A 17,537-nucleotide genomic window follows, 5' to 3' on the forward strand; every position below is an offset into this window, starting at 1 on the left:
TTTTTACCTTTGCCTATTTTTTTTTTTTTTTTTTTTTTTTTTAACAAACGTGCCACCAATAAAATTTATATATCGCTCGTAAAATTGTTATTTTATCGTGCGTCCATAAATGCGGCTCATGTTTCATTCAGCGGTTGGGATTGTCCTTGGCGAGATACGTTAAAATATGTATTCAGAACGGTACAGTCAGGATGGCCCTTAGTTCAGCTTTTGGCGACAGTATTAAATTCCATGAGGATCGGCCGTACCGACTCCGTCGTGGAGACTCCCGAGGCCTCGTAAAAAGACACTCGAAAGATCCTCGCGTATATGTGTATACGTCAGGCTTGTCATCCACTAACTGTATGTATGTACGATTGATCGGTCTTTGTTATTGATCTGTGACTGTCTGAAAGGAGCCACCGAGACTTTATGAGATTTCGCAACGAGCCACTACGAGTCACTAGGCGTTAAGTGCGCGCTTTCACTCTCGGGATCATCTCGTCGTTCAGTGTCGCGCGACGCTGCCATTCACGTCGCTTCGAGGAAAATCGTCAGCGGGATATTTGTGCACGTTCAGAGTTGGCAGTTTTACTGTCAGTTCCAAATAACATTGACACATCTATACACGGCACATTAAGATTGCATATATTCTAAGGGCTATCCGATGAAAATATTTACACTGTACAAACAGAATATTGTGTGCCATTAGAAAAAATTAATAAATCTTATATAGGACCATTTCTAATTATTCCTAAAATAATATTCAATAAATAATAAAGTTTTATTAAATGCTTCCATTACTTTTTACAAGACGGCATTACACGAGGTGTAACCCAGCAATGATTATGAGACTGTGGGAAGTAATATTTGTGAACGATTTTTGTTCTTGATAAAAAAAAAGAAAGTAAAGGTAGCAGAAATAAAGTTTATAAAGTCGAGGACAATAAATATAAAGTCGAAGCAGCGTAAGTTCCTGACGTTTCTGAATCAATGAAACGTATCGACGAGAAGGGTGGTTGGTGTTCGTAGGTGTAGCTTTGGGATTCGATAAGTCGTTCAGGAAAAGCAATTTAAGGAGCACGTCTTTCCGGTGTATAGCCAGTCGTGTTTTTCTCTGGATGTGAAAAGATGGCGAATTAATTTTCACCAGGTACGAGACAACTCGACTCTATTCTGCCGTTGCGAAAGTTTCACCAATGGGAACCCACGACTCGTTGCTACTTCCTTGTCCAATTTCAGGACGTTCGTATACCTAGCCTCACCCTACACACGACATCTGGCCGAAAGTCGTTGATCATAACACGGGGATATGAGAACGCGTAATAATTCGGCAAGGGAATTACCGGTTTCTCATACTTAATGAAATTTATGTCGACTTCTAATGAATCCATCGAATTACCCAATAAACACAACAAGCCTCCCACGATCTCTGATAATTAAATCTGTATAATGAAATTTGACAAGATTAAATGCGGCAATATATATTTCTTTAATATTACAAATTAATATTATATATTATACCCATCTAAATGAGAATGACCGATACCGGTAATTTTTGAAATTCCAACAAAAAAAATTTAGTAAGTAATACTTGACAAATTCCCAGGACTAAAAGGTTCGTATTGGTATTCCCTACTACTGTGTTCCATATTACTGTAATTTGATTCCATCCCATTGTATCAATTTACCTTACAAAATTTCCAGACTGGTTCAACCTATATAAATACATCCGATACCAGTTTCCGGTTGGGGTAAAAATTACGTGGATGAAATTTCTCAAAAATCCACCGGAGACCTTCAAATTTGAGATTCGATTATATATATATATATATATACACATATATATTTATATAGTTTTTTCATGTATAAAACGAATTCACAGTTCGATCCGTACGAAGGAGTGACAATAAGTAGGTCACGCTATAATATCCAATATTTTGGGTATCCGAAAGCCCAAGTTAATCGAAAGGCGAATCCTCTTTCGATGACCTTTCCTTTTTTTTCCTCCGCGCACAATCAGCCTCAATGGGGTGACTACCCCTTGTTCGACCTCTATAACGATACACTGGACGGAAATGACACAATAAATGAAGAACGATCGAAAAAAAGAAATCTGAGCAAACAGTAAACAACGATAATCAATAGTTACAGATTCAATAACATGGCAAATATTTTTCTGTAAAGATATCCTACGGAAAGCATTTCTATTGTAACATAAATGAAATCTCAAGCCAGCTTTATTAAAAACGGAGCACATTCACGTTGAAAAGAAAAATTGTAACAATCAAATTGTCAAAAGAAATACACATTTCATTACTATTAATAATTGATACTAAATTGACTCGATTATTCAGTCGCTACTAGAGTCCGGCTCACACCCACGAAATTCAATGTGACAAACATACGTTTCATAGTAGATCAAATATCCATGTTACCAGAATCTACTTATTTTCATATCGTGTAACATGCACTCCGCACGCTGTCATCCAATGTTGACGTAGTATAGGTAAGACGATGCTTGAAATATATTGACAAACTTGAAAGCTCAATACGTAATCCAAATAGTAATACATAGTTAAGCAGCTGAGTATCCGTTATGAGAAGAGAAGAAAAAGCCAGAAAATATAATAAATAATAATTCCACTACACAGGCTGTTACCATTCGTACGTTATTTGACAAACGGTACGCGCCAGCTTTCTGGCTACTACGAAGAGACGGGAATGTACGTATTAATTTTAAAAAATGCTACGTGCCTCGAAAGAGAATCGCGTGGTGGTTCGCATAGCAATAAGTCAGGAACGCAGAGCAATGTTTTACCGTTGTCAGTAAATAAACCTGAAATTACGAAACATTTTGATAACGTTAAATATCGAGAAAACCGAAAATGGAATATGAGACAGAATAACATAAAAAATCGTCCAAGTACCATGAAATGCTTTAAAATTAAAATTACATCAGCCCCCAAGAGCATCAAAGCCCCCAGTCTAGCTCACTGATTAATATAATTTCTTAATATGGAAATTCCATTCTCTTACTTTACCTATAAGATACCCATCTGCCGTACGCTATACGTCATCCCTATCACCTACGATATAATATCGAAATTCACCCTTGCAATGGAATAAACAAAGAATCCTGTTAATTCAAGCACGGAGACTCTTATCGTTTGAGACATATCCTTAATATCGAATAGTTATCGAAAAATTCCGTTATCGCGATTTCCCACGCGATAACCCTATTGGAAAAAAAAAAAGTAAAAATATTAATAAATAAAAAATTTATTAACGATCTCATCACGCATACAAAATTCCATCACGAAGAGGGAATGAATTTGCCTAGAAACTTTTTCCTCGAAAAAAACAAAACGCCCCTAAAGTAGGACCATAACCTAAAAAAATTATTAAAACCGTATTAAAATGATTGAAGGCACCAGAAAAATAAATTTTTCACATCGCATAACCGAATGTCCAATGGTCACATTGCATGGAAACATTTCGCAAGACCAGATGCTATCAATCCATAATGCTCAACTTCGGTCACGCAAACGAATTACAAGCTGGGACTTCATGGTAGTCAAGCATGCGTTTGTTAAGGGTCTCGGAGGGTTTTAAGTCGGTAGATACACGTATAATCACATGTAATCCCAGAAAGTCTCGTATCTTCTAGTGTCTTTCGTATTTTCCGTCTGACGTTGCGATAGTGGTACACTAATAACAAGGGGATGATAACACCGTTCTAGCCTTTACGAGGCATCCCTATCTCACTGAAGTGTGTAAGGGTCAAAGGGGTCAACCTCCTACTAGCCAGACGTCGACTCCTACCTTATTTACAAGGATATGAAAATGCTCTCCGCCGCGAGGGTCATACCTCTTCAAAAGACTTTTCCTAGCGATGCATTAGGGCTTTCATTATGCCCTTTCAAAAAGAACCTGCCTAGGATCTTCCCCGCGATCTTCATTTTGACTCCGTCGTTTCTGCTAACCGTGGTAATGCGGACGTTGCACTTCCGAACTACGTGTCAGAGTCAAGGAAGAAACTGTTCAGTAATTAAGCTGGATATCTGTACTTACGACTGGCCAATTACGAGGGTAACGTAGTGAATGTTTCGACTTTGAATTTTCATGCGGTCGCGTTCAATTTTAATTCTCCTAGATTCGTTCACTCGTCACATCAACGGAATTAAGCCGAGTCCCATATCTCTCCGAAGATGATACATTTCACTTGTAGGTATATGCATGCATTTCTCTTATATACTTTTTGGGCCTTCGTAACGGGGCGAATCCCTTTTTTGGTGAAATAAAACAAAATAATTGTCGATTACGCGATAACGATTAATCAAAATAAAAATTGATACGATTAAATGTTTCTGTAAAATGATTTTAAACAAATCTCGCTGATTTAATAATACAATATTTACATCGTCTAAACTGTTATAAAATTTAGATACTTTTGACTTGTTATTTGTCTCGATCGATAATTCTTCATGATTATGGTAATAATTTCTCGGAACTGCTTTCAATACCTTCGACAAATGCATATTTATTTAGAAAGGGGCGATATCACCGCTTTCGACTCTGGGCACATTGGAAAATATTTCCTGGCACGCGATCACGGATTGAACGCCAGTATAGTCAGTATGGAATTGTCTGAGAATTTAACTTATGCTGTTTTGAATTTAGCTTCTGATTTTATTTCAGCATTGCAGAACTAATGCATTTATAATTTCATTTTTATTTAGCACTGAGCCTTTAATCATGTATATAGTTACTAGAATTACGATTAACATTTTGCTAACAGAAACTGTATGATAGACTAATCCTCTCCTGCTATAGAAAATTTGACATAGATAAAGTTTATGTAGTTATACATTATTTAATTATTCTTTATCTAATGTTATGACTGCTACGTATTTACGAATCCATAGCTAATGATATCTACTTATTTATCAATATCAGAGACAAATGTATTCCGATTTATTATTTCGCGACGAAGCGACAAAATATTTATCTTTAATCTTAGTGAAAATTCGATAGTTATTTCTTGGCTGTCCTACGCAGTAATCTCAATCCCTAATACATTTTCTCATTTTATTCTATAACAAGTAAAAAGAGATAACAAGCATATTAAAAAGCATTCACAAAGAGGATAAAAAAAAGAAACGCTACTAGCGCGCGTCAAAGTAAAATACGTGCTTCCTCTTTGTCGTATTAACATAGTAAAAAGAAAGGTAACAATAAAGTAACAGAAAAATCCAAAGGACTCGCCTAAATTTACGGAACCCCTCGCTACACTCAAGCTTCCTGGTGGTAAATACTTAGACGGCATCAAGTTTTCTCTTAATTGACATTTCATAGTTTATAACATTCCTGCTGGTCACAATAAAAAAAAAAACTAATAAAGAGAAAAAGCATGTAAAAAGGTTACAAAAATTTAAGAACGAATATAGAATATAGGTAGTTGACTCACCTCTGTGCGGCGTTAACGGATGACGATGTAAGGGCGAAGCATCGACGAGAAGCAAGAAATACACGAAGAGCCCTAGGTAGATTAAGTGTATCGTGTGGGCCCCATAGCTTTGGCCTGTCACCACTTTACCCTTTGACATTGTGACGTTCCTGCTCTTAAGCGTGGGGCCCGTAAAGCAATAGGGCCCTCGCGCACGCACCACTAACGCTATCTGCCGTCCCGCAAGCCAAACACCACACTTCCGACACTAGCCAAGCGCATCACTACTGCTTCCTTGACACTTTACGTTTTTGGCTTTAATTTCGTGGCTTGTTACTTATCTCCTCTTTCACCTATCTCACTTGACGCTCACGCTAAAGGAATCCACGCGTGAACGTTGTCGCTTTCTTCTAGATGGCACTATTTATTTCCTCTTATATCTTCCTTCAGGTATGCCGAAATCATTCGAATTTCCTATTTCACTGCACCTACCGATCTTCGCGTCTGCGCCCTCTGTATACTGGTAATTCAAAAGTGTCATCTACGAACAATATTTTATACGTCAGGTACGAGAATAAGTTTGTTAAACGAAATTGATCGAAACACGGTTCTAATTGGAAATTTCTTTGATAAAGAAATATTGAAGCATCGCACAATTCTTATATGTTCAATTAATGATTTTTAATTTGATTATTCAGATAATTTGATTATATCATGTCTATTATACGGTAAGAAACTGTACTGCTAAGAAATACGTATACTGTATAAAGTTATGCTTCGTAATTCACGAGTGCAAAGTTTATAACAGTGTTAAGGTCTTTATTTAAATGAATCTCAAGATGTGACCTAGATCCATTTTATCTACTAGCGTCTCTAAAGTTTTCTTTGAACAATGATGCAGTCAATCGGAGTACAATACGAAGATAATCTTGGCGACAGAGACGGATCTGAATTCACGGAGTATTCCAAAAGGCAAAAGTTTCAGGTGGATAATGAGGTTCAAATTGAAAATGACAATGGCAATATTCCGAAAATTTTCCACGAAGCACGATATATTCTAGACTAATAATCTTGTACATCTCGTCCCGTATATATCTATGTACATGTGAATGATGATGACGCTTTGTAATACAATAGATATACCGATAGGAATACAGATCAAATTTCGCGTAACGGTACGTAACTTCTTATAAAATTAGGCGATCGTGCGTTACGGAGTAGAAATAGAAAAGTTGCACGTGGATACGTGGCTAAATGGAAGTCGGTAAAAAATTGAAAATCTCAAGAAAACAATATGCATTTTCTTATAAATTCACGCCTTTAGCTAATTTTGAGATCTGAGAGTAAACAATGAAAACTTTTATAAATGTACCATTATACAATAAATAACGTGAAAATGTGAGTTTTCCGATTTTTTTTATAGCACTAAACACCTTCATCTTTATAATACTAAATCCTGTTTTGGAATACGATTAGTGACGAGCATAACGGCAAATCTAAACTCGACACGGAAGTTTACATAGACTCTCAGGCCATCAATCATTGCACAGAAAATGTCATTGACATTTGCCCAAAGTATGAAGCATAAGTTAAAGACACTATTTCAAAATTAAGAGACACGAACAACTTAGTGCGATTAAATCACGAAATGCAAAAACTAACATTAAATATATTTTTATAGCATAAAATGCATACGACAATGTAAATTCTCTGTATCCAGAGGAGCAATCTTCACGAATATTCTTGAAAAAGGAAATATCACGTGCTACAGACCAAAGAATTCGCATCAAACCATTTTTTCCTTACTATTGTACCTATTGCACTCTATAAAAAAGGACCTTATTGACGTCTCGACAGTTAGTCAACGGTATTTTTTGAAATACACATGAGTCACGTAAAAACCATCAGGTATATCCAGAAAACTCTAGCACGATCATCGACGTCTCTAATAATTACGAAATGCTACCTAAGGACATCGAAATCACACGAAGAAGAGAACGACGAGTGTCAGAGCAGTTCCACAGGTTTACATTCGCTTCGACAAGCAAGGCATGATTCACTAGAGTCGCTGTAGATTTGGCATCGTTGCCGGCCAACTTACATTCTCTTCTGGCAGGTAAGACAGACCGCGGATAAGTACAACACAAGCAACACGTTCCTCCTGCATCAATGGAATCCCGTTTAGCACAATTCTGACATAATTGACCACGACCTGATAGTAAACAGTATCTCGTATCAGTATATATATCGTTTCAGAAAAACGTCACGTGGCACCGACACCAACGTGCTACCAAGTCACGGCACTTGGTAAACCGTGAGATCACGAACAAGGATCCGAACAAGAACGCGTTCCGCGTCGTACTGAAGCTGCCAGCAAGTCGTAAGCTGCCGAGCGAGGATCCGACGCGATCCGAGGACAACGACTCTCTCTCCCCCCACCAGACGTCCTATTCACCCCCACCTAACCCACAGAACTACCCCAACCCGTAACCGCCACCCCGAGCAGCCCCCACGGTCATACCCCACTGTATCCGATGATCGCCGCTACCCTGTTACGTATCCCTTATTCGCTTCCTCTTGTTTTACTTGTCTCTCTCTCTCTCTTTCCTTCTCGATTGACAATCCACACCTTTACTCTCTTTATCGCTCCCGCACGGCTGTATATTCTTCCCATTTCACTAGCGTAGTACTGTGTCAGTATACCCTTGTTTCAGAATCCCTTTCTTTCCTAACCCTTCTTCAATCACTATTATAAATATAGGAATTACTTTACCTCTCGATAGTTATGCTTGCTGTTGCCCGCGACATATTTTTTTTTTCTGTAACGAATCTAATAATTTTTTTCAAGTCCTTGTGGATTTTATCTGCCGAGCCTGCTAAAAATTGTGTATACGTTTCTACTGGTTACCATTTATGTCCTCCTACGTACCTCAGGAACGAAAGCGAACCCGCATGCATTTATCTTAGAACCAGACTGAATACGCTCTTGTAGTTTTATCCTGAGTCTATTTCGACAAATTGACTAATTCAAAAAAAATTAAGTGATCATGGCACACGGATATATTGTAGTACGGAACGGTATAAGCATGAAATTCTTATAGAGGATCTCATGGCTGTTAAAAACTATCCAATCTTACTCCAAACTCCATAAATTACATCATTGACTTTGGATATCATAGACAGATTTTAAATATATTTTTAATTATTATTGGAGAGGAGGGGGAGGGGGGTATCAATAATATGTGTACAAGTATATACTTAAAAAATTTCATATACGTATGAAGACAAATAATAATAATAAAGTACTTGTTTTGTGGTAAAATTCATAATGTAGTATATAAATAATTTTTAGCTAATTTTTAAGTACTTCAAAAAAAACGAAAGTTCACTCTCAATCGCACTGTATATTTTAATCTGTATTTTAATAATCGTATTGGATCCTTATCTGCATTTCCTTATAACTTCAAATAGTATAGTCTAAATCCCACGAACTCGCATCGCTATTATAAATCAAGCCGGCAACCGTAAACTGGCAAGCATTGTTACAACCACGAAGAAGAAGAGAATTTAAGGAAGGGTTAGCAACTTAGCAAGAGTGAGTATAAAAGCTCGAGGGGATGAGTAGAATACGAGGAGGTGGAGGCTTCAGTATTGCACATTAAACCTGGGGCAATTCAGTGTCGCGAAACGCTACTATTGTGAATGCAATTAGGCTAAAGACCAGAGGGTTTGTATTTCTATGTAAGCCTGAATATTCATTGAGATTGTAAATTTCTTTGAAATTCTTCTGCATAAAATACTGCTTCACAGTGCAAGGTTTCCAACCAGCCACCCAGTTCGCCGGTTTTAAAAAAATGCTGATGTTCTATTCATAAAAATAGGCGAAAGGTGGGCGTTGAGAAATGGCGAATCTACCTACACTTCGACTTCAGATTCGATATATTATCTATGGTTGGTATCCATTCTGGACACTATTGTACAATTTACTTATGCCAGAAAAATCTCTACTATAACTTTCATTATTTAGTTATTTTACAACTGAAAAATTAACCTAAATAAATGACAGTAAGACTTCTGCCGTCACAATCTCTCTTAATACATACCTGTACGAATCCCGTTAATCTAGACTGTCAGTGGTGAAGTTAGTGTCGTATCATCGCCATGCCATCGAATACGTCTGTCATCCTATTCTTCCTAAGTTCCGGGCAACGCCAGAAGTTGCACTATATGTAGTTCTTGAATGAGCACTGAATATAAATGAAAGGAAAATGTGCTAGGTGTTGTTTATTCTAGGTGTAATATTGTCTGACATGTTGGTACCTCTTTATGGCTTATACTACGTATATTTTTAAATTGAATTTATTTCCGCGTAAGCTTGACAGTTATTCAGTAGTACAGTCATTTCACGAGTAAAAGATCTTGTCTAGGGATCCCGTTCACCTTAAAGATATTAGAAAGATGATCGTGATCATGATGATAGTAACAGGATACTATTTGGTTTTTATATTGATTCAAATTGGTTTTGAAAAAAGATTTTTTATGGTGATGAATATAAAAAATGAAGCTTGAAATTAATTAATTCATTACAGGATACTGTTTGGTTTTGATGTTTCATTTATTGATTTGAATACCTATTGTATAAATCCAATTAATTGTAAAAGCGTATTATGTATATGCGTCCAATAAAAACGTATAAATCAATAATCAGCCGCGTTACTGGCCAAATAATCACGGCGACCAATATTCGATGCTTGTTTGTTTTGTATAGCCTCCAATTTGGGGCATTCTGTAATTCTGTGACCGAGACCACCACAGTAACTGCAACCACGTTCATCTAAAAACACAATGAGTAATATTAATTAATCCTTGTTACTATGCATTACTTAAAGCATTCTTTACAATAATATTCTCATCGATGATACAAGCGATAAATGTAAATTATACCTCCCAAATTCAAATATTTCTCATTCTCGGAACAGAGTTCCAACAAGAACGGTGGTACTTTTTGTTTTGCTTCCATGAGCAAGTGTTTTAAATCCAGCAATACAGACTCGTCAGTAGCTTTGTTGATAAATGTTGTAGCTATTCCCGTGCGCCCTGAACGACCAGTTCTTCCAATACGATGAACTGCATTTGTTTCAATTAATTACAACATTAAGATATTATATGAAGAATTGATTTTTTGTTATGTAAATTAACTCACCGTAATTTTCGACGTCATCTGGCATATCATAATTGATAACGTGCTGCACATCCGCAAAATCAAGACCCTTTGAAGCAACATCCGTAGCTACCAGAACGTCTTTACGTCCTGCACGAAAAGCTTCTACCGAACGAGATCTTTCCTCCTGGTCTAAAGGCAGTAAAATTCTAAGATTTTCCGTAGCATAATGCTTGTGTCGTAATTGATTACTATGGTATAGCAACAGTATTCAGTCTAATATTATAATGGTATACCTTTTCCACCATGAATGGCAACAGCTTCTACTCCCTTCAAAAGTAAATATTCGTGAATGGCGTCCACGTCTTGCTTCTTTTCGGCAAATATCAACACCGGCGGAGTAGTCTTTTGAAGACATTCTAGTAAATATACGATTTTAGCTTCTTGCTTTACGTATTCTACTTCTTGAATCACGTTCATTGATGCAGCACCAGCTCTTCCTACGTTTATCGTTACTGGCTTTACCAAGGCGGATCGAGCGAAGTTTTGAATCTTTTTTGGCATAGTTGCTGAGAAGAGTAATGTTTGTCTTTGACCCTGCAATATATGTCCTTCTTTGTATTTAACATTTCTAGGTAATATAAATGAATGTTACAGGGATGACAATTTTTGTTAGAAATATACCCTGAAGAAAGAGAAAATTGTCCTAACATCTTCTTCGAAACCCATATCTATCATACGATCTGCTTCGTCCATACACAAGTAACGACAAACACCCAATTTTACCATCTTTTTATCTAACATATCCATTAATCGGCCTGGTGTTGCCACCATTATGTGTACACCTCTGAAAAATATGAATACAGTACAATAACAGCAGTTGAAAAAACACGGGTGATATAGGCCAGCATACCTATTTATGACTTCCAGAGATTCAGAAACTGGTACACCACCAATTGCTAAACAGCTACGAATTTCTGGGCAACCTGCTTGTCTTAGACTATTCGTATAGTGTTGTATAATGTCATGAGTTTGTTTTGCTAACTCCCTAGATGGACAAATGATGAGGCCTATTCACAAAAGCAACTAAGTGTTAAGAAAAATATTTAGCTTTTTAATTTTCTTTATACGTAACTAATATAAGTGTTACATACCGTAAGGACCTTCGTTTCTTATAAAAGGCATAGCTGTTTCTTGCTCCAGACAGAACATTATTAATGGCAGAACGAATACCAGTGTTTTACCACTACCTGTGAAAGCTATGCCAATCATATCTCGGCCTGATAATCTGCAAAAAAAATTAGTATAATATTTTTACACTGCATAAGTGTTCTTTTACGTTAGTTTACTAAAAACGGATAATTGCTAATAATGTAATTGTTTTTAGAATAATAATCATTAACTAACACAGTTGGTATTCCCTGAACTTGAATAGGTGTAGGTTTACTGATTCCTTTCTGCTCTAGTCCATTTAAAATTCCTCGATGAAACTTCATTTCCTTAAAACTTTTTAGTGGGGGAGGTACCTCATCACCTTCGACTAAAATTCTAAGCTTTCGTCGAACTCTTTCATGTCTGCTTTCACAGAAGCTTAAGATTGCCCTTGGTGGTCGCCAACTAGTTTTTATAGGATCATCATATTGAATACCTTTAGCCAATTCAGCAACACCCATTAAAGCTTTATTTTCAGCTACACTTTCCAAAATCTTCTCTTCCTCTTTCAATTGTCGTTCCATAGCACTTTCTTTCTTAGCTAGAATCAGAATCAAATTGAGATTATTATAACATTATAGTCTAGGTAAAGTGAGCGACAAACCTTCAGCTAGTTTTTTCAATTCTGTGTGCTGATCGAGGAGAGAAATGTTGGACTTGCGTCCCCACACTTGGCCGTCGTCATCATCTCCATCATCTTTCTCATTTTCACTACTACTTCTGCCTCCAAAACCACTTGTGGCTTCTTCTTTTAGCTGTCCTAGTCTCCCAAGCTTAATAAGCTGCTGCTTTTTACGTTCCTTGACTGGTATATATGGTTCATAATTATCATCCGAATCAGAATCATTAGCTTCCTTAATATCACGTTTATATTTCTGTGCAAAAAACAAGAATATATTAAATAACAGAATAGGCAAAGATAGTATAAAAATAAAATTTACATTTCTTCATTTTAAACTGCCTGAAATAGAATAATAGGAAATTGTTATATATACCTTGGCAGGAGAATCCTTATCATCCCCACCCATGATGATTACACTTACAAGACCCTAAAATTTATAAAATTACAAAATCACTAATATTACGAGTACTTTCATAGGTCTAAAAATGTGTATTTACAAACTGTCATTACCTACGCTTACGATTGAGATGAGTAGGGACAGAGAGGAGTGGGGAGATGCACAACGCTACGGTTTCAGGCGATATCAAAAGGATGGCGGTTAATCGTAGGATTTCGTGACCATCGCCTCCGTCGATAATATATATCTCGCCGTAACTGAGCTGAACGTGATTATCAACGTGTAGCCTGGCCGGCAAAGGGTATCGCCGAAAACCGCAACTTTGTGCATCTCCCTACTCATCACTACTTTCTACTTTCCTACTTTCTACACTTGCCGTCTATCCGCTAGGGTAGTTCGTAAATGTGTTCCAACTGTTTATCGGCTTCGTCATTAAGCTCTTAATAATTAATAAAAAAAGAAAGATGGAAAAGAGTATACTCCATACATGTTTAGACTGTGCTAAGAATTAGGAACAACGTTATTACAAGAAATTTTATTGAATCACTATATCTCAAATATTTTCTGCTAAAATAGCTCCATAAATAACAAAATGTAACACCTTTTAAAATTTGTATTGTTATTTAAATAAAAATATAATACCTTATATATTAAAATGATTTGTATGTACATACATTTGGTTTATATGCGTTTCACAAAATGTTTTCTTATTTACATTGTACACAGATAATTTGTGCACATAGATTAGTATCTGTTACAAGAAACAAACTACAATGATTGTTTTAATAAGTCAGTGTACTGATTACTTATTAATAATAGAAGGTAATTGTTACAGAATATTGAAATAAAAAATTCTTATGAATCTTATACATCAAGTTTAAGCCAATCCTTGGGATTCCTTAAAACTTCCATAAGCTTCTGCTCTTTAGAATTAGCTGCTGGCTCATGCATATATTCCCACTTTGCAGTCAGTGGTAAAGACATTAATATACTTTCATAACGAGCCCCTGGTGTATAAAGACCAAATTTCGTACCACGATCATATATCAAATTAAATTCGACATATCTTCCTCTTCGAAGCAATTGCCACTGACGTTCTGCGTATCCGTAGCCGTCATTTTTGTGCTTGTCTACAATTGGTATATATGATGGAATAACTGATTCAGCACAAGATTTCACAAAATTGTAAACTTCACTCTGATTAGGAGTATCTAAGTCATCAAAGAAGATGCCACCAACTCCTCGACGTTCTCCTCTGTGCACAATATTAAAATAATCATCACACCATTTCTTGAATCTTTCATAATATGTAGGATCATGTTTATCACAAGCTGCTTTTAGGGTTCGATGAAAGTGCTTTGCATCTTCTTCATCTAAATAATAAGGTGTGAGGTCTGTTCCACCACCAAACCACCACTGCACAGAACCATCCTTATTCTCAACTTCAAAGTAGCGATAATTGAAGTGTATAGTCGGAATCATAGGACTCCTAGGATGGATGACTGCACTGACGCCTGCTGCAAAGAATGGTAGCGATCCATCATCCATTTTCTTCCCACGGGATTTCATCTGTTGGATTGCTCCTGGTGGCAATGTTCCTGAGACTACAGAGATATTAACGCCTGCTTTTTCAAATACTTTTCCTTCCTGAAGCACGCAAGTTATACCACCACCACCCTCCTTTCTAGCCCAACGATCTACTTTAAAATGTGTATCATCATCTTCAAACAGTTCAAGTGCTTTGCAAAAGTCCGACTGTATCTTCATTATAAGTAATTCCATTTTAGTTTTCATATTTCCTCGATTCTTTTCTAGCTTCTCAATACTTGTAATTGGTTCAGCCATAAATTCTTTATTGTTTATTGGTGCTTCTGCCGCTTGAACTCCAAAATTTGAAGTACCATAGATAACTATACCAGTTCCAAGTAAACCTGCACCCACATAGCTTAGATTGTAACTCTCCTTTTGCATTATATGATGATAGGAAATAAAGGAGAAGACGTGCTTCCAGCTCCTCCCAAATATTCGAGAAGCCATATCCACAGTAGATCTATAAAAAATATTTAATTACAGAAAATTATATAGTAAAAATATAACAGCAAATACAAATACGGTGAAATTACGTGTTGAGAACAGGTAAAGAAGGTTAAATTATATATTAACACTTTTTCGGTCTCGAACTAATAATCTCAATATCAACTTTTAAGATTTCTCTTATCAATTATGATGATAATGTAAATTTTAATACCTCACTTTGAAATGATGATGTTATAAAATGATTTCATAACCCATGCTTGATGACACTGTATGGCACACTACATTCTTATTGCCGATACTTATCTCTTATTATGGACAAGCACTAAGGTATCACGGCGCACAAATATATTTACCAAAATATGGTAATATGATCGACTAGTAAAATGAATTACCCTTGGTTCTACTTTGAGGCGCAACATATCGTTTACTGTCAATTCTTCGAAAAGGTAAATTGTTCGAAAAAAATATTCTAGGATTACCGAGTACCATAAAGCTACACACATTTTATAATACCTTAAACCTTAGTGCTGATATGGCTCATTCCGGCACAGGCATATCGCTATGGAAAATGATTGCTTTCCTTTCAATGAAATGATTATTTAGAAGACCGTAAGTCTTAAAATATAGCTTTGTAGCGAAATCAAATAGCCCGATTATAGAAAAATACAATCTAAAATTAAAAAAAAAAAGTGAACATACAAATTATATTTATACCTTAATGTCTGTGCAGTTTTATATTTTAAACTGCATATTATAGAACACAATGTTTCAAAAATGTTTCTTTTATTTATATTACATCGTTTATTTCAAGTGGCCTTTAAGCATGGATACTTATTCACACATAGAAAATACTTCGGATTTATACCAAATGATATACAATAAATATATAAAATGGAATGAATTACAAAGTGATAAATCAATACATATAAGAATACTGAATTATAAAATATAAGTGAATACATCATAGCCATAATTTTATATTATTCATACTAAATCCACTTGATTTGTTCCTCTTTACTAGCTTTAACATATTCAAGTTGAACTTGAGCAGTAAGATTTATGTATGGCTTGTGGCAAACATGAGAATCTAACGAAGGATAATAATGCCTATAGCATAAGTACGATAAGCAAAGCCCAATTAGAGAACCAATGGTAACATCTGAAAAATAGAAAGTTGGTTTTACTACATTAGACATTCTTAAAAATATTTACCTTGCCAATGATGATGGTAATCACAAGTTCGACTTAATGCTATAGCAATAGCAATGCATAGTGGAAATAAGAAAATAAGTAATTTCCATGCTTGTCCTTTTCCCGATAGCGCGAATGTATGAAGTTTTCCCGCCAAGTATAGAGAAACAAAGCTAAGACTTGCAAATGCAACTGAAAGAAATATACTTTTAATAATATATGTTACAGTCTTATCATTTCATAAGTTATTATAATTACAAGAGGAATGTCCACTTGGAAATGATTTTCTCCCTTCTTTTATATTACTTGGATCTCCAGTGCATTCTAATTCAGAATTCATTTCACCATTGGGAAAACATCTCCAGAAATAATCTGGCCTTGGTCTACCTACAAACAAAGGTAAACTTATAATGACAAAAATGACAAAAATTACAAAAAAAAAGAAAGTATTATTATGAATATTATCAGTATCTTACCCACTATTATCTTGATCATATCAGTAAGTACACCATTCAGTCCTAACGTTAATGTCACAGCCATCAATGCCTGACAAAAGTCGACTCTATCTTTAGTAATTATGAATGTAATACAGATCACAAAAGTTGGTACAAGAAATACTAATGGCTGTAAAGTATGCAATCATTAATAAATTACACAATTTTTATATTACACAAAAAATTAGATAAATTTATGATTAAATTGTACACAAACCCATAAGACGGTGGTGGGCACATATGAGGTGGTGATAGGATTTTTGTAGAGCCATAACTCTTCCACATGAATCTTTCTTGCAAATGGTTCAGCTTTCTCCAGCTCCCTACAATATCATTAAGTTAATCCCTTCTTTTTTAAACCAAGGTATCTTTAAAATTATATTCAAATTCAATTGCTAAATGCATTTCAACAGAAGACTGACAAATAATTTATATCATGTTACAAACACAGTACAAACATTCGCGGGGTCGAATTGTCATAGCAGACGATGCTTTCTATTAAACAACTTTTGTTTTAAAGTAAATGACTTACAAAAATGACAAGGCCAGAATAATTCGTATTATAACATCGAACCAAAATGCACCCGTTATTTCCACCCCGCGCACCGAAGTCATTTTTGATTATTAAAAACTATAATTCTCTACGATATGAACATTGCGTTTGACAGCCATCTTGAGAGACTGTGCTCTCACGGCATCAGCCACGGCATCGACTGGATACCAAAACGATGCTACGTAATGAAGAAACGAAGCTGCATTAGAAGAATCCGCTAAAACCGAGGGTTAAGCATGATACAACATAGAAATAGACGAGGTATAGCCACTTTGTACGGTGACGTCACTGGACAGTCTCTACTCTGATTGGCTGACCACTCGCTGCAGCGATGCTCTATGATTCCCGCACACTCTTGTGCTTATTTTTTGGTGCACAAACTGCGAACAGAGATGAGTAAGGAGATTCCCAATGGGCTTGTTTTTCGTGGTCCCACTTTTAT

General features: G+C 36.0%; 4 protein-coding genes across 10 annotated transcripts in view; all 4 read right to left on the reverse strand.

Annotated features, from left to right (window-relative positions):
* LOC107263166 (disintegrin and metalloproteinase domain-containing protein 10) overlaps nucleotides 1-8,614 on the reverse strand; it is a 76,958-nt gene extending 68,344 nt beyond the window's left edge. The window contains exons 1-2 of one of the 2 annotated variants that reach the window (XM_025080488.1): nucleotides 7,530-8,614; nucleotides 5,450-5,969 (exon numbers count right to left, since the gene is read on the reverse strand). In XM_025080488.1, the coding sequence (XP_024936256.1) occupies nucleotides 5,450-5,588 (139 nt within the window). In that variant the 5' untranslated portion in view covers nucleotides 5,589-5,969; nucleotides 7,530-8,614. The remainder of the gene's footprint in view (nucleotides 1-5,449; nucleotides 5,970-7,529) is intronic. The other variant, XM_015730090.2, reaches the window with a different exon arrangement.
* A 1,410-nt stretch (nucleotides 8,615-10,024) lies between these two features.
* Nucleotides 10,025-13,105, reverse strand: LOC107263179 (ATP-dependent RNA helicase abstrakt). Of its 3 annotated transcripts, none has more exons than XM_015730103.2 (11): nucleotides 12,934-13,089; nucleotides 12,797-12,850; nucleotides 12,406-12,676; nucleotides 11,997-12,342; nucleotides 11,744-11,877; nucleotides 11,503-11,659; nucleotides 11,274-11,436; nucleotides 10,886-11,186; nucleotides 10,632-10,781; nucleotides 10,373-10,555; nucleotides 10,025-10,262 (listed from the first exon to the last, which is right to left on the reverse strand). In XM_015730103.2, the coding sequence occupies exons 2-11, from the start codon at nucleotides 12,827-12,829 to the stop codon at nucleotides 10,126-10,128; spliced, it is 1,875 nt and encodes a 624-aa protein (XP_015585589.1). In that variant the 5' UTR covers nucleotides 12,830-12,850; nucleotides 12,934-13,089; the 3' UTR covers nucleotides 10,025-10,125. The 3 variants fall into 3 exon arrangements, with proteins under 3 accessions (XP_015585589.1, XP_024936261.1, XP_024936260.1); XM_025080493.1 differs by having other exon boundaries at nucleotides 10,126-10,262; nucleotides 12,938-13,105; XM_025080492.1 differs by having other exon boundaries at nucleotides 10,126-10,262; nucleotides 12,921-13,105.
* A 319-nt stretch (nucleotides 13,106-13,424) lies between these two features.
* LOC107263180 (oxygen-dependent coproporphyrinogen-III oxidase) lies at nucleotides 13,425-15,461 on the reverse strand. 3 transcript variants are annotated; one of them, XM_025080498.1, is made up of 2 exons: nucleotides 15,074-15,461; nucleotides 13,425-14,870 (listed from the first exon to the last, which is right to left on the reverse strand). In XM_025080498.1, exons 1-2 carry the CDS (start codon nucleotides 15,103-15,105, stop codon nucleotides 13,685-13,687), a joined length of 1,218 nt encoding a protein of 405 aa, XP_024936266.1. In that variant the 5' UTR covers nucleotides 15,106-15,461; the 3' UTR covers nucleotides 13,425-13,684. The 3 variants fall into 3 exon arrangements, with proteins under 3 accessions (XP_024936266.1, XP_015585591.1, XP_015585592.1); XM_015730105.2 differs by having other exon boundaries at nucleotides 15,069-15,416; XM_015730106.2 differs by having other exon boundaries at nucleotides 14,944-15,085.
* Nucleotides 15,462-15,623: 162 nt separating this feature from the next.
* LOC107263181 (phospholipid phosphatase 5) lies at nucleotides 15,624-17,353 on the reverse strand. 2 transcript variants are annotated; one of them, XM_025080500.1, is made up of 6 exons: nucleotides 17,075-17,353; nucleotides 16,760-16,865; nucleotides 16,525-16,594; nucleotides 16,307-16,435; nucleotides 16,070-16,240; nucleotides 15,624-16,016 (listed from the first exon to the last, which is right to left on the reverse strand). In XM_025080500.1, the coding sequence occupies exons 1-6, from the start codon at nucleotides 17,155-17,157 to the stop codon at nucleotides 15,847-15,849; spliced, it is 729 nt and encodes a 242-aa protein (XP_024936268.1). In that variant the 5' UTR covers nucleotides 17,158-17,353; the 3' UTR covers nucleotides 15,624-15,846. The 2 variants fall into 2 exon arrangements, with proteins under 2 accessions (XP_024936268.1, XP_015585594.1); XM_015730108.2 differs by having other exon boundaries at nucleotides 16,525-16,672; nucleotides 17,075-17,344.
* Between the last annotated feature and the right edge of the window lie 184 nt (nucleotides 17,354-17,537).

The sequence above is a fragment of the Cephus cinctus genome, unplaced genomic scaffold (assembly GCF_000341935.2).
Source record: "Cephus cinctus unplaced genomic scaffold, Ccin1 Ccin1_scaffold0132, whole genome shotgun sequence".
Classification (NCBI taxonomy): domain Eukaryota; kingdom Metazoa; phylum Arthropoda; class Insecta; order Hymenoptera; family Cephidae; genus Cephus; species Cephus cinctus.